This window comes from Chelonoidis abingdonii, chromosome 2, assembly GCF_003597395.2.
Source record: "Chelonoidis abingdonii isolate Lonesome George chromosome 2, CheloAbing_2.0, whole genome shotgun sequence".
In the NCBI taxonomy this organism is placed as follows: domain Eukaryota; kingdom Metazoa; phylum Chordata; order Testudines; family Testudinidae; genus Chelonoidis; species Chelonoidis abingdonii.
This window is the reverse complement of record NC_133770.1, coordinates 53581593-53598292: the sequence shown is the minus strand read 5'-3', so window position 1 is coordinate 53598292 and position 16700 is coordinate 53581593. Positions and strand designations below refer to the sequence as shown.

The following is a 16700-nucleotide window of genomic DNA, read 5'->3' as shown; positions in this document are numbered from 1 at the left end:
CCCCAACCTTTTACGATGAGCCACGGGAGGACCGTGATGGCGGATGAGCATCTGCCGACGTTGCTGCTTGTCAGCGGCATTTCAGTAGGCATCACTGCTGAAATGCCGCCAGCAAGCAGCAACATCAATAGGCATCACCGCCAACAAGCAGCGTCATCCAGCGTCATCATCGCTGAAATGCGGCATTTTGGCATCAACGCCTCTGGATGACTCTGCTTGTTGACGGCATTTCAGCAGATGCTTGACAGCCGATCAATACATGGGCGCACTTAGGTGCCCTGGTGGGCACCAAGGCACCCACAGGTACTGCGTTGGGGACCCCTGATCCAGTTAAAGCATATGATGCTATGCATATTGCTTATTCTGAACCAAATAGCTTTGGTTTAGTGTGCACAACTCCAGTGACTTCAGTGAAGTCTACTTATGATAATATCTGTAAGGTAGGAGAGAATTCCTCGCTCCATCAAAACATAACATAACCTACGTACCAGAGATATTTACAGAATGCCAAATACTGTTGTTTCTATACTTGTTCACAACTGCAGTCGCAAACTGTGGATTTACATTCAGCAAACCAAACTGTTAATCACTGTTTCTTAACTTAACTACATTTATTTTTGTATTAAAATATTTGCTAAATTCTCTAGCCCTTTTGTCTCTTTCATAAAAAAATAAGTGCTTTTCATGGGGAGAAGAAAGGGGAAAATACTGAGGTATTTGTTAGCAGAGTTCAAGACAATATTTCCTAAATACCAATATGATTAAACTTGGATATTGCATTAAAATATGGCTACCATTTTTTTTAATTGTTATGCAGCATAATGTCCCTTTTAATTGTTGACTTTGTGCTATATTTGTTTTCCTAATACAGGAAATAGTAACTTCCATTAATAATATTATTCTGTTACCTTTTCAGACACTTGTGAGCTCCATTTTTGTATGGCATTTCCCATAGTGTGCTGGTACCATAAAAATGTATTTCCTGAAACAGTCTGAGCACTGATGGAAAATATTAGCTTAGTATTAGAGTTTTTAAGAGGAAAACACCTGTTTAAAAAAACATTGTATGTATATAATTTCCCCGGGGAATACTGAGGATTTTTCTTGCCACGTTTGAATCATTAAAGGGAGCATGGGTGCTAATCTGGTATTGCAGTTACCATGTTATGATAACTACAAACTTTTTGGAAATCAAAACAGTTAAAAAATCGTAGTGTAAGTTGTATTTATTACATTCCAATAAAAGTTAAAAGGAAAGACTGAACGGCTTAGGGAAATGGTATTGGAATAAGGAGGGTGAGAGAGAGACGGTCAGGGAAAGGGGCCCTAAAAGCCCTATATCTGGCTGGCAGAGGATTTCTCCTCTCAGACCGCTGTGGAAGACAAATGTAAGACTGCCTCCTGAGGACCTCGCAAAAACCCTGGCATAGGGCATAAGCCATGGGTGGGTCTGGGGGAGAGAAGGGCATGTCAGGGACAGGACCACAGCACACTACACTGCAGAGGTTCCAGGCAGTGCTGTGGCCCATGCAGCAAGCTGAGGAGGCTGCTGTAACTTAGACAAGTCCTCAGGGCCTGTGAGGGGCCTCATCAGCCTTTGGAGGAGCCAAGGATCAGTAGGATACAAAGGTGACATACAGCCCTCTCAGCGTTGCATTCTGTGCGGTGCCTCTGAGCTGCATCTCACCAAAAGCTTTAGTCTGTTGGAACCTAGTCCTGTGCCTATTTAAGTCGATGGAAAAACTCCCACAGACTTCATTGATGCAAGAACTGGTCTTTGGTCACTGGTTTGAATGCAGCCCAGTCATTACCATCTGTTGTATGGTATCTATGAAATACAAGAGTGATTTCATTCTAGGTGCCAGTGGACAAGTGTCCATTTCCCAAAACCCACAAAGCCCCTCGTAAATGGTGCTCATTAATGCCCTTTTTGGCAGTATAAGCAAAGGGATCCTGGACTGAACCGGAAGAGGGAGTGATCCCACTAGATTCTATTTGCAACACAGCATGAGAAACTTGCACTACTGCTGCTTGTGTTTTTTTTCTATTCTTTAAACACCTTGACTTTCCAATGCTGTTAATCCAGCACTAAATTCACTTAGGCTACTTTGCAGAAAAATAAACTTGGGATAAAGAAAACAAAAGCCTTGCAAGATGGAGCTTTATGGCAATCACATTAACGTGGTTCCTAAAACACCAAAAGTAAAATAAGTACAGCTGGCTGCCTTCATATAAACATGGACCAAAATTATATAAACAGGAGCTAGAAATGCCCCTGCTGGTGAATAATCTGTTCAGGTCAGCAGGGGAGCAGTAAAAGCAAACTAAACTAGATAAGTGGGGATATTTTCCACATGGCAGATCAGCTGGTGACTCTAACTTTCCTTTGTGATCCTGTGGAGAACTTAGAGCGAGAGCTTTCCCTGGTTCTACTATTCCAGTGATGTATGCTAACATTTTATTAAGACTCTGGACACAAACTATAACGGTTCTCTACTCAGTGTGCTTCCCACAAAGTGTGTTCTCTCTCAGCAAAAAATAAATAAATTGGTTATCCTGAATATCAGCAAGGCTTACAGTAAAAGGAACACTTTAAAGTGCAGTTATCAGAAAAGGGACAGTAAAAGTGGAATTTACTTGCCCACAAAAGAAGGTCTGTTGGGTATTCCAAATCATGATATCTGCTCCATTTAGTTTTTTGTTACATTCACATAGTGTGTTTGGCACAACGCAAGATACAAATATAAATCCTGATCCTTCAAGACACACTTATGTCTGCACAGAGCTCTGTTGAATTCAGTGCTGTTCTGCATAGGCACAAAGACCCACTCTCACAGTTCCAAGTTTATGATCGGCATTGCAATGCTCAGCATTGCAATCTCAGACTTTTAAGACTGTTGCCAACTGGTGGAATCCACAAGCTCTGAGTTATGCACCAAGGCTCCCTATACAATTCATGGGGTTAGAGTGATGCCTAAAAAGGGGGTCCACAAAAGGCAGCATACTGTGTGAGGAGCTCCCTAAACTAGCTGATAGCAGATACCAAGGAGAGGGATTTATCCTAAACCCCACTGGTTTGTAGGGAGTTAGGCACCTAAATCCAGGCCTGGGGGGAGCTGCCTCTCTCTCCTTGGGAGTCATAGCTGGGAACCCTCTCTTGGAAGGGAAGTGCCTAAGCTGTTTCTTGCAAGAATGATGGTGGCATACACCTAACTCCACACAAAATGGCCTGGGGATGAGGCAAGAAAGAAATTTTCCTTGTGGCCAGTGTCTGGAGCACTCATCTGGGATGCGGGAGACTCTCTTTCTTGATGAGGAGAAGGGGTTTGAGCATAGGTTTCTTGAATCTCAGGTGAGTGCCAGAACCACTTGGGTATGGAGTTACTCTCTCTGGCCCAATGCATATTTAATGATTAAATTATTTATATGCACCACTACCCTGATATAACGCTGTCTTCAGAACTAAAAGATCTTACCGCATTATAGGTGATGCCGTATTATATTGAACTTGCTTTGATCCGCTGGAGCGCAGCCCCACCCCCCGGAGTGCTGCTTTACCGTGTTATATCTGAATTTGTGTTACATCGGGTCACGTTATATTGGGGTAGAGGTGTATGTGGAGTAGCTGCCACAAGAGAGAGTGAGGCAGACCCACATCAGAACATCCCAATATGTACTTTTAATGATCATGTATCTAATCCTTGTCACTGAGTGCATAAACTGTTTGTGTATTTTTGTTTGCATGTCAAATTTGGGACTAAGATGATAAACATGAAACTCCCCAGGATGCAGTTACTAACATATTTACTTTTCAGTGCACGACAGCACTTTCAACTGACAAAATTTTCCAGTTTAGCCCCCTCACAAAATCTGCTTCAATTATAAAATAAACACCAAATAGGTTTTGATGAAGTACAGTAGCTGGAGATCATATAGTACAAGAGTTTGTCACTGAGGACACAGGTGTGGCCTTATAGTCTTTGCACATGAGGTAAGTTGTCAGGGTTCTGTAAATCGCTGTGCCAGAGAGAGGAGATGAAGAAGCGGTGTGAAGGAAAAAATATGGCTTCATTTTATTTTTAATTCTAGCTCATCTTCATACACGCACAAAAAACACAACCCACTGTGTCAGTGTGTGGGCTGCAAACGGAACAGATTTTTCTTAAATACATGTTGGAAACAGAATATGAGTTTAGCAAGAGCCAAGAGACCTCCTTCAGAAATAAATGGTCAATAAAGGACATGTATAGTGAGTGGTTGCTTCTTTTCATGTTGTTTATACTGTAGCTCTGCTTTAGTGAATAATCACTAAAAAAAATTTTACGTGCAGAGATTTTCTCTCTCTGATTCAGACTAGGCTCCAGTATTTTGAAAGTATTTTGCTCTCTTTTGTGGACTTAGCTGGACCAGTTTAATGTTACATGAAATAATATCATTTCCCTGACTGTGTACCATTTTCTTTTTCATTTATGTATTGATTATGATCTAGAGCTTACAAGATCCTGTAAATAAATTAAGTGAGAAAGCTGAAAAGGAGGAGGATTTACAGACTGCAAGCACCAAATCAGTGGAGGATCAGCAGAGTCCGTAAGTCACGTGTCCTGCATCTCAGAACAATGTATTTTTTTCATCTGTGCTGTGCTTTCCAATCGATCTTTGAGTTTGTCTGTTTTTTAAAGGTTATTGTGAGGCGCCTGTCATGCTTATAACTGTAAATACAGGCTCACTTTATTTGAACACTAGAGATTTGGATAAGTAGAGATCAAAGTGGAGAAATTCCTGTAATACTGCAGTGTATATATCAGATCCCCAGCCAAGGAACCACGCATAAAAGTTCTGTCGTAAACTAAAAGTGAGCAATGTAGAACAAGTAAAATTAGGCCCTTGAATTAACTGCTTTCTGCTTTACTCTTTCTATTTAATAAGGGGGAAAATGCAAAAACTGAAAAATAAAGAGAAACAGTAAACAACTTAATTCAAGAAAAATGATAATATTGCTCTCCGTCCTTTATCCCTTTCATGCTCTCTTCCTTGCACCTGGGAACAGGAGCTGAATTCTTGCTTGCTTTAAGCACTGATTAATTTTTATGATGTATACAATGTTGGCTATTAATCTAGTACAGCAGTAGGTGCTTTGCAAAGAGAACATCTAAGTGAGCTGATTCTATTGTGACTTGAGTTACCTGCGGCTCTGAGGTCAGAGGGATATATGAATGGGATGTATGTTAATCTTCAGAGCAGCTGATCAGGGGATGGGAGAACTGGAGGATGAGATGTGATCCCTCGCCTATGGAAATGTCAAGATTCAGTTGCGAGGACATACAGTGATGTAATCCTGATGCCACCTGTTGTTTTGACCATCCAAGTAAAGTACCTGCGTATGGATCGGATGTCAAAAAATTAAGAACAATTTGAATGCTGGTTACTGGGTTTTGTTTGGCTGGTTTTTAGAAGTCTTTTGGAAGTTGCATTTTTAAACAAATTAAAGAATCAGAAGACATTTTCCACTAGCTACAGGTTTTAAGTGAGTCCTATTTGGGGGTTAAACAGGTTACAAAGGACACAGCCAAGTGATCTTGTGCAGGTGTCTGTTTTCACCGCACTACTGTGAATCCATTGGTTATAATGAGACATTAGTAAAGAATCTCAGAAAAAAAAATTCTCCTAAAACTGAAGAAGGAACTTTTGGAATAAGGAAAAGAGTATTAGGAATGAACTACTTAGTATGTAGTCCTGTTTTGAGTGCAGAGGACTGGACTAGGTGACCTCACAAGGTCCCTTCCAGTCCTGCACTTCTATGATTATTCCCTGAAGCTTCCTCCACTCCACCCCAATTCAGAGCTTGTGCCTAGAAACTTCCCCAGTCTCCATATTACCGGAGTTTAAAAACAAAAGCAAAACAATACACCTATCCTGAGTGCTAGAATCATGGTTCATGTTGATACTAGGTATAGTATTGTAGATCTTGCCAGAAAACACAACAGCTGTCATGTAATAGGCACACTTGCTTGTGTCATGGCTTTTCACAACCCTCTGTAATAGAGAAGAAAGAACAGTTTCCCTTTCCCTCATTTTCTTCCTTAAAACAAAAATATTAATAACCATTTCTAAGGCTTTAGAAAAAATAAATATAAATCCCCATGGAATCATTAAAAGCTTTTAAAACATATTTCAAATATCTGACTTGTTTGCAGGGGTGGAATTGAAGTCATTACCTTGATTAATGAACTTACATTACTCTTATCAGGTCATTTATTCTTCTGGTACTCAACTATGAGACCATTGGTTAAGTCAGTAACACAACCCCTTTACCTTTCTGCATTTGATGGCTGTTGAATTTTACTTATGTTGTGAACACAGGTTAAATTAACATGACTGGGGGTTTTTGTTTTATTTTTAAATAATCTTAGGGCTTGTCTACACACACAAATTGTACTGCTTTTACTATACTAGTATATGGTTGAAGCAATGCAACCCCCACTACTGTGGAATCAGTTATATTAGGGCTATATAGATAACTACATTTATTTGGTTAAATATGCCACTAATCAAAATAGTTAGACCAGTATAAAAATTGTGTGTAGACCGACCTTATGTTGCTTGTTCATAACATCAGCATTGTTGATTCATTCTTTCCAAATCTGTGCTGACACTGAGGGCTGGTCTACACTACGGGGGGAAATCGATCTTAGATACGCAACTTCAGCTACGTGAATAACGTAGCTGAAGTCGAGTATCTAAGATCGGATTACTCACCCGTCCTCACCGCGCGGGATCGATGTCCGCGGCTTCCCCTATCGATTCCGGAACTCCGTTGGGGTTGGTGGAGTTCCGGAATCTATATAAGTGCGCTCGGGATCGATATATTGCGTCTAGATGAGACGCGATATATCGATCCCCGAGCAATCGATTTTTAACCCGCCGATACGGCGGGTAATCTAGACGTAGCCTGAGATGGATGTAACTTGATTGGAGTCAGTGGACTTGCACTAGGAGTGAATCTGGCCCATACTGTTTGCTGCCATAGATCGAGTACGCAAAATGTTTTTGTGGGGGATGATTATAGCTCCTTAGTGAGAAGTGGGCAAAACAAAATCTGGATGCACAGAATCCAATTGTATATTGTCCGTTACAGATTTTTAGCTAGATAAAAATGGGACTTAAGCCACTTGACAGTTTCTCTTCCACCCCGTTTAATCTTTAATAGGTTTTGCAGACAAAATATTAGAAGGCAATAATTTACCACCGTACTTGGGAAGTAAAGGGATTAGTGTAAATTACTGTTTTATTGCTACTGATGTAATGCTGTTATGGTACAACTGAAGAAGGAAAGTATCCAAAGTTTCTTCCTTTTACAAGATGTATGACACTAAAACATAGAAGTGTGCTCTTAATTCTTTTCACTCTCCAATTTAAGGTTGATTTCACTAGATGAGGAGAACCACAGCAAGGAACCGGCCTATTCAGGTATTATTTAATATCCTAATGTTTCTCAGTTGTGGTGATCTGTGTAACGTATGTATTACTTTCTGCAAGCTAATTCATAGAGATTCGTAGAATTAAGCACACAGGGCCGGCTGCAGGCACCAGCTCCGCAAGCAGCTGCTTGGGGGCGGCCAACGGTGAGGGGCGTCACGTCTGGGTCTTTGGCGGCGGGGGCCTCGGTCCCTCTCGGAGCAAAGGACCAGGTGCCGAATTGCCACCGAAGACTGAAGCGGCGGCAGTAGAGCTGCAGATTGCGATTGCGGATTGATTGATTGATTGATTGATTTTCTTTTGCTGCTTGGGGCGGCAAAAACCCTGGAGCCGGCCCTGTAAGCACAGAAGGGACCATTACATCACCCAGTCTGAACTCTAGCCTGCTGATTTTAAAATGTTTATCCCTGGTCGATGTAGTTTACTCAGGCCCAGATCTTCAGAGGTATTCAGGCACCTAACTCCCATTGAAATCACATCACCGTTGATGTCAGTGGGCATTAGGCACCTGAATATCTTTGAGGATCTGGGCCTAAGTTTCTGATGGACCAGAAATCACTTTGTCAACCTCATATGACAGGAGTACGCAATCCTGCTTCTTTCCAAATACCAAACAGAAATATTTATCGAACACTTTTGCCTTTTTTGCTTTATTATTACCAGTTTTACCATCCTCGTCTGGCTATTCCCATTGCTAGGGCTTTTGTTCCTAATATACTTAGCCTCCTTTTTATTGTCCTTAGCCCTGCCAGGCATGGATTTTTTCTGTGATTTCTTTAGCTCCTGCTGTCAATTTTCATAAGTTCTCATTTATAATGAGTTCTATCTAAGTAACTTTATTCCATTTGTTATATTGCTTTTTAAAATCTCTAATTGCTGCCTTCACTTTGCCATAGGTCCAGGATGAGCTTTTAGCCAAAGCTGTCATTGTTTAATTGTGGCTTTTTGGCCACCTATTAGCTCTTCCTTAAGCACTCCCATTTTCATTCAGATTTTTTCTGTTTAAATTTTTATTCCCAATACATTTTTTTAGGCAATCACCAACTTCCAGTACAGTGACTGATTAATCTTTATCCTTCATTATGAGAGCCAAAACAATGTTACCTCATGTTGGGTGCAATACCTTTTGTGTTAGTAAATGTGTATACTTTGATGTTTTTACATGCTGGAGGTCCCATGCAGCAAGCAGTATCTCCCACATTGAAGTCTCCGTAATATTTTTTCTTTTTGATGCCTTACGGATAGGTGCTTAAGGACTAACTGCTCTTCCTCTTTCCCCCAACGCCACAGCCCCTAGCCAGGCCAGAAGCTGGAGTTGGGCCGCCCAGGGAGCCTGAGCCACTTTGGAGAGCCCCGGACCCTCTACCTGCCCTGGGCAGAGGGCCGGCGGATCCTAGAGCAGCCCCAGGCCCATGTTCATACCCTCCTGGTGACTTTTTACTGTTCATTTTATCAATTTGTTCCAAAACCTCCTCTATTGACACCTCAATCTGGGCCAGTTCCTCACATTTGTCAGATAAAAATGATGGCTCAGGTGTGGGAATCTCCCTCACATCCTCAGCTGTGAAGATCAATGCAAAGAGTTCATTTAGCTTCTCCCCAAGAACCTTGTCTTTCCTGTGTGCTCCTTTAGCACCTTGATTATCCAGTGGCCCGAATGATTGTTTGAAAGGCTTCCTGCTTATGATGTACTTAAAAATTGATTTGCCTTTAGTTTTTATGTCTTTTGATAGTTGCTCTTTAAATTCTTTTTTGGCCTGCCTTGTTATACTTTTACACTTGCTCTGCTAGAGTTTATGCTCCTTTCTGTTTTCCTCAATAGGATTTGAATTGCAATTTTTAAAGGACACCTTTTTGCTTCTAACAGAGTCTTTTAGACTGCTGTTTAGCCATGGTGGCATTTTTTTGGTTCTCTGTTTTTTCTGGGAGGGAGGGGGCAGGGGGATATATTTAGTTTGAACCTGGTGTTCTCATGCAGCTTGCAGGCATTTCACTCTTACTGTTCATTTTTGTTTCCATTTAAGTCTCTTCCTCATTTTTGTGAATTTCCCCTCTTTGAAGTTAAATGCTAGATCTTCTTTAGTATTTCCCCTGCTCCTAGGATGTTAAATTTAATTACATTATGGTCATTATTACCAAGAGGTTCAGCTACATTCACCTCTTGGACCAGATTCTGTGCTCCACTTAGGGAAAAACAAGAATTGTTTCTCCCCTTATGAGTTCCAGAACTAGCTGCTCCAAGGATCAGTCATTAATGGTTTCTAGAAATTTTATCTCTGCATCCCATCCTGAGGTGACATATACCCAGTCAATATAGGGATAGTTGAAATCCCCCATTATTATTGTTGTTTCTATTTTCGTAGCCGCTCTGTATCTCCCTGGGCATTCAAAATCACCACCACCATCCTGGTCAGGTGATCGATAGTATATACCTACTGCTGAACTTGGTTTGACCTACTTCATGTGTTTGATTACAGCTGAAGATGGGAAGGACATCCTTTCTACCTTAGGAGGAAGCTTTGATTATAAAGAGAATTCTGGTAACCTAGACTGAAACTGCTTTACTTTACAATTTATAACTATTGATTACATAAGATTCAATGAATGACTAATAATTTTTTGTGCTTTGCTTTTTAACCACTAGGTGCCATAGATGATTTATTAGACCTGAAACCTGAAGAAACTGGTATGTGAAATTCATGCATGTCTATTTTATCAGTTTTCCAAAAGCAAAACACCAAAAATAATTTTAATCTTATCTTTTTCTAAATGAGATCATCCACCTACAGTATTTAAATATTGTTAAAGAACTTCAGCTCTGCATACATAATTTGTCTGCACTAAATCTGATATTTTAATAAAAAGTAAACCCGATTGAGTGCAATAGGATTTACAGTACTGCAATTTGTTTGCCAAAAAATATAATTGTCTTGCTGGCAAAATATGTAATTCATATTTATTTCAGTGGGGCTAATGTTGTGCATGTTACAATGTCATTCCCATCCTTCCTATAATGTTTAATAGTCCTGTCTTTTATTCTTCTTTGCTTTTTATGCCCACCTTGTCATTATAGTTGGTACTGACTCTAGCCGCTATAACTTTTTTGGCAATATGGCAGATATCAGTACCAGAAACAACTGATTTGAGCTCTTTTAAAAACTTAAAAGAACTGTTGAGTTCTCTGACTCTCCCTTGTTCATTAAAACAGATATGCTGTTCTCATTTATACATGGGAGAACAATCTATAATATATACCCTCTGCTTGTATCCTCTGCTGGTTAGACTAGTGTCAGCACTAAAGGATGAGTAGTATTCACTGTTCTTTCCCAGCTGTGCTGTTTTAGCCTGTCTTTTTCTCCTACCCCCACTTCCGTTTAAGGCGGTCCCAACTAATGATAATGACATCCTTTGTTTACCGCACTATTTTATGAAAATGCAGTAACACTTCATGCAGTGGTTTCATTTGCTCCTAATTTACTTATCTCAGAAGGCCACACAGTCTTTTGTGACTCAAAAACATTCTGTAGCTGAGTCATATAGATTGGAGAATATATTTTAGGCTATCTGAGGAGGAGCCTATGAAGTATAGAATTCCAAATGGGAAGGAGTGGATACAGATATCTACACTTTAGTTAAGACAACGGAACTGTCTAGGGGGGAAAAAGTTTTTCAGCAAAAACTTAGTTTTTGCCAAAAATGCAGGTTTGGTTTGAACAAAATATGTTGCAAATTTGTTTTGAATTTGCTGAATTGTTTTAAAAAAAAAAAAAAAGTTCTGATGTTTTTGAAGTGAAGATTATTTGATTCAAAATGATTTTTCATTTTGAAAGTTCTATTTTATGCTTCAAAAATTTTAAGAAGCTCTAAATCAAAAGGAAATAATTCATTTCATATTGAACAAAATGTTGCATTTTGGGTCTAAATGAATTTGATTATTTTTTGAGGTTGTGGAAAATTTCAAAAAATTTCATTTTCAGGTCAATCCGAAAATAATTTTTGGAATTGCCAGAAAACTGAAAAAAATAGTTATTTGCATAGCTCTGTTTTTGAAGTGCTGATGGAAATATTATCTAGGGCCATGGAGATGCTGACATATGTGTAATAGAGAGCCCCAGACTCTCCATGTATAAACTGTTAGACATGGTGAGTTTTTGCTTTGTGGCTTAATATTGTGTCCCTCTTGTGCCTGGTAGTGGCCTTTTTCTCTCTTTCCTTTTTCCACCACTTCCACCATCTTCTATGTCAAACATTTCTACAGGAGTCATAGGTAAGGCCTGGTCTATGTACAGGTTTTGAACCAATTTAACAGTTTCTGAAAGAGTTAGATCTGTACAATCCTTAGCATGGAGGTGGTTATGCTGGTATAAAGGTGCTTGTGGTGGTATTGCTTATTCCTCTAATTTTATCAAAATAATATCTACTGGTATAAACACCTTGATACCTATACAACTGCGAGGGGGGATTTTACCACTTTAACTCTACCAGTACAGTTAAAGTGGCACAATTTTTGTGTGTACACAAGTCTTAATTCGCCTTCTGTGTTGTTTGGCAGTGCTTTCAAGCCACATTATTCTTCTCTCACCTTTTTTTTTTAAATACCCTACAGAATGGTTCTAAAGGACACATACATGTTACTTGTATTCAAACAGACAAAAATGAAATGTGAGGGCAGGATTTTTTTAAATGTGGTGTTTAAACATTTCCAGTGCTCAGAGCTGGCAAGGAAAGGATATGTGGGAAAATGGGCAATGAAGAAGAAATGGTGGATAGAAAGCAAAGGAGAAAAACAAAAAGTAAAACAAATATGAAAGTGTCAGAGAGTGGTATGAAGAAAGAAAGTCCATAACTTATGACCTAGTATAGCTACCACACTAGAATAGTCAGAAGAAATTGAGTTTTCAGATTTAAATCTTCATGTGTAATTTCTTCACTTAATTAGGTGTGACACACATGAAAACTGCAAACCTAGCATAGTTTTGATCTGAGCTGTATCATTGCAAACTTTCTTCCTGTTGTGGTAAATTTACTTTGTGGTGAGGTGCAGTAATGGTATCACATTATCACTAGTAACAACACTCTTAATACATGTTATCTTCTCCTGCTAGTCTTGAAACTTCATGAAAGTAAAACATTTCCTGCTGAAACGCTAGGAGAGTATGTGAGTGCTTAGATATCAGAGTGATAAATTCCTGAGAAATACTAGAGAGAGTACTGTTGTTACCATAGTCATGAGTGCACTGTAAATATATGGATAAGTACTGCTAAGTGAACTTTGAAAAGTTTTGAAGGTATTAATGTTCTTAGCCACACCTCTGAGATGAGGGAGGTGGGATGAAAATCTCATGAGATAGGTTTTCTTGTGATACTTCCGGTAATTTCTAATAGGAATGCCAGGAGAATAGGCTTTTCTGTGCTCTTTCCATTTTTGATCCCACCTAAGAAATGCAGAGCCATATAAAATTGTACATTAAAAAGATGTTTAAATGTTTGGATTCTACCTTAATATTGGCTAAAAATTCAGGCTGGTTCTTATTTTATAGGAGCTGGTTTACTCATTCCTCATGTGTAGATGTTTGTATTCTCCTATGTGATATTGACTCATATGCCTATTTAAAACTCAAGTTCTGCCCCTTTTCTCTCTACTGACTCTGCTGTGGTCACTTCAGTGTAAATCATTATGGTCATGAAAAAAAAGAACACATTGAAGTAGGGAGTTAGATTTAAATATAATGTAGTGACCATTTTGCCTCATGAGATCCTGTTGTCCATTCTTACGGTCTCTTATGCCAAAAACATTAAAAGCATCTGTAATCTCTACAGTGGAGGACAAAGTAAGATAACTAGTCATCTGACGCTTTGCAAAATGAAGCTGCCTCTTGTGCTTTCACATGCTCGAGGTATACATAATTGAGGTAAACTGATCAGTTTCATTAATGTGATAGTATCAGACTTGTAACCAGTGCTAAGTAGAAGATGGAAACCACTGTTTTCATTATCAGCATAATCCCTCAATATACCTGTAGTTCTAAACATTTCTGGATGAAGATGAAAGTAACCTTATTGATTAAATCCAGAGATGGTTTCTTTCAGTTTGAGTACTGTGACAATATCAGATGTAACCAGATGGTTAATAGTTATGATCGGGAATTATGTGCGCTGTGTAGAGGGGGTGGGAGTAGACTTTTTCAAAACACCAACCTTGCCAGCAATAACCTAGCAGCTTCTTTAACCACAGTTCCTTTGATATAGAAGGGAAAACAGGTGAAGAGGATAACGAGGGTTAAGAGCTGGGACTTTCAAAAGTACTCAGTGCTGGTCTAACGGTGCTCCCATTAAAATTAATGGGAGTTTTAACATTGACTTCAGTGGGAGAAGAATTAGGCCACTGCTGAGTGTCTTTGAAAATCCCCCTCAACATGTCTAATAGGCAGTTTTTTTCAAATAGAGACCCCCAACTGATCCAGTCATTCATCAGTGGCAGAGGCGGCTCTAGACATTTCGCCGCCCCAAGCACGGCATCATGCTGCGGGGGGTGCTCTGCCGCTCACCTGTCCTGTGGCTCCGGTGGACCTCCCACAGGCGTGCCTGTGGAGGGTCCACTGGTCCCGCAGCTCCACCTAAGCCACGGGACCAGCGGACCCTCTTCAGGCACGCCTGCGGGAGGTCCACCGGAGCCGCGGGACCAGTGGACCCTCCGCAGGCATGCCGCCGAAGGCATCTTGCCTGTCACCCTCCCGGAGACAGGCAGAGCGCCCCCCGCGGCGTGCTGCCCCAAGCACACGCTTGGCATGCTGGGGTCTGGAGCTGCCCCTGATCAGTGGGTCAAAAAGTCCAACTGAACAAATGTTTGCTATATATTTGAATCTTACACAGGCAGCCTTCTATTTGGACATGCAGCAATCTGATTTAATTCAAGGTCAAATGAGTCTTTTTAGAGTGCATGTATAACTGGAACGCACACAGCAAGCAGAAAAGCAGCCTTCTAGAATTTATTAAACCTTGGACTATACGGTGGTTTGGTTTGTGATTATGAACTTATACTGCATTTTAAATGGAAAAAAGTCTCTGTGGAGGTAATTGTTTTCAAGTACCTATCAAAGAATACCTTGCTGCATAAGCTGCAACTGGACTTGTCCACGGAAACTGGGCCTGGAAATGGAAAACCACAGACATCCACACCGAGTATACAATCTGAATAGGATTCAGTATATTGAAACTGAATTGAAGTTTTCTGTATTCCACTTTGTTCTGCGTTTGTTTCCCTGAAAGTTAATTTGTCTTGTTCCTCACGTTTTGTTTAAAATCAGCTTTGAAAGACCATCTGGCAAACTCCCTGGAGCCTGAGTCTGGTGATAAGGATGATATGGTATTGTTGAATGAGATCCTCAATGCTTCCTCATTGGATGAGGGGGAATTCAGCAAAGAGTGGACAGCTGTCTTCGGAGAAGACCCGCTCACTGACCTCTCCACTGCCTCTTCAGTCGGAGAAATGGAGAGCACGCCATCATCAGTGCCAGCACCATCAGGCTTTCTTCCCTCACAGCTCTTAGACCAAAACATGAACGATTTACAGTCCTCTCTACATGGTGAGTGTGTGTCTTGCATTTGCGTAAGCTTTTCCACATTTTGGACCTTAGTCTCTCTACTTCAGTTCCCAATCTTTGTCCATCTTGGCTGTTTAGAGTGTAAACTCTTATGGTATGTCTACACTACAATAAAATGCCTGTGACTGGCCCATGTCAGTTGACTCCAGCTTGGGCAGTGGGGCTATAACATTGCTGTGTAGACATTCAGGCTCGGGCTGGTGGCCGGCCTCTGGGAATAAACATCTACACTGCAATTTTATAGACCTGTGAGCCCGAGTCAGCTGACATGGGCCAGCCACTGGTGTTTTATTGCAGTGTACAGATGATACCCTGAGGGTCAGAAATTGTCTCTTACTATACGTATACATGGTATCTCATGCAATGGGGACTGATCTGATGTGGAGCCTCTTAGGCATGCTGTAGTACAAGTTGTTGTTATTTCCAAAGGAAAAAGCAAGCCAGTTTTATTTTTAAAAGTTCTTGGTTAACAAACATTCACTCTCTCTAGGTTTTTATATTCCACTGCAAATGTAGCTCTCTAGTTCAGCTTCCTTTTTAAAGGGAACGTTAGCTTTCTTCTTGCTGTACTTTTGATCCCATTTACTTATCCATAATAATTAAAGGACTCTTGTTAACGTTATCTGTGTAGACATATCATTCAGCTGGAGAAAAATGTGCAACTTGCCGGTTCCATTTCTAAATTGAATTGTGGTAACTTTTTTTTTAACTTACTTCTGACATTTGCAGGGCTGAAAAGTAAGCTGCTTAACTTCCTTACTGTCTCACTGATAATCTTTTTGTCTAGTCATGTCATAAAGCCATTCTCAGTGAACAGGCAAGCCAGAATAGGCTCAAGGCCAACAAATGCTTTCAAATTTATAAATTGCAGTTTGTTTTTTCAAAGGCAAAATTCCTCTCTCTAACTTGCTCTGTAGTGATAATGGGAATACAGTACAGGAGAGTACTTCATAAAGATACTCTGGTAATCTCTTAAAGCAGTCCTTTTCAGATCCAGCGTATTATCACAAAACTCAGCACAGTTTGTATTGAGGACTTTTTTTTAAATTGGTTTCTTGTTGAACTGTCTGTTCTAGTCAAGCAAGAGCAGAATCCAGTGTCTCTTTCAGAGGCGTTCTGCTCCCCAACTCTTAGTGCAAGCACAAAAAGGAAAAACTATGTGAGAGTTAAATACTGTTCTACAATATGTTCAGATTTGTGGTCTGCCAGTCTCATCAGTGTAAATCTCCCGTCAGTTAGTTCTTTGAGCCAAATACTGGTGTCACGGAAGTCAGTGGGAGAAGGTTTCCAGGCAAAATTCCCATTTGTTTCTGTGAAATTAGAATTTGGCCTCATTTGCTTAACCGACTCAGCCTATCCATTGCCAACCATTGGCATATAAATGAGGCCTCTGATTTCTGTAGTAACCAGTAAACACTGATAAAACACCACTATGCCAAAGAGGGTGGGGGGAAATGTTTATCCAGTAAACTCCAGAAAAACACTGGAAATGGTTACTCAGTTCATGTTTCCTTCATCCCTTTCCCGGTGCAGTTTGTTTATATAGGCCAGGGGTTCTCAATCTGTGGGTCAGAACTCCAAAGTGGGTTGCAACCCCATTTTAATGGGGTCGCCCAGGCT

General features: G+C 40.3%; 1 protein-coding gene across 2 annotated transcripts in view; it reads left to right on the top strand.

Annotated features, from left to right (window-relative positions):
* Nucleotides 1-16700, top strand: part of ICA1 (islet cell autoantigen 1) — a 93300-nt gene that overhangs the window by 69454 nt on the left and 7146 nt on the right. For both annotated transcript variants that reach the window (XM_075062377.1, XM_032776013.2), the window contains exons 9-13: nt 4490-4587; nt 7418-7467; nt 9954-10016; nt 10121-10162; nt 14784-15062. In XM_075062377.1, the coding sequence (XP_074918478.1) occupies nt 4490-4587; nt 7418-7467; nt 9954-10016; nt 10121-10162; nt 14784-15062 (532 nt within the window). The remainder of the gene's footprint in view (nt 1-4489; nt 4588-7417; nt 7468-9953; nt 10017-10120; nt 10163-14783; nt 15063-16700) is intronic.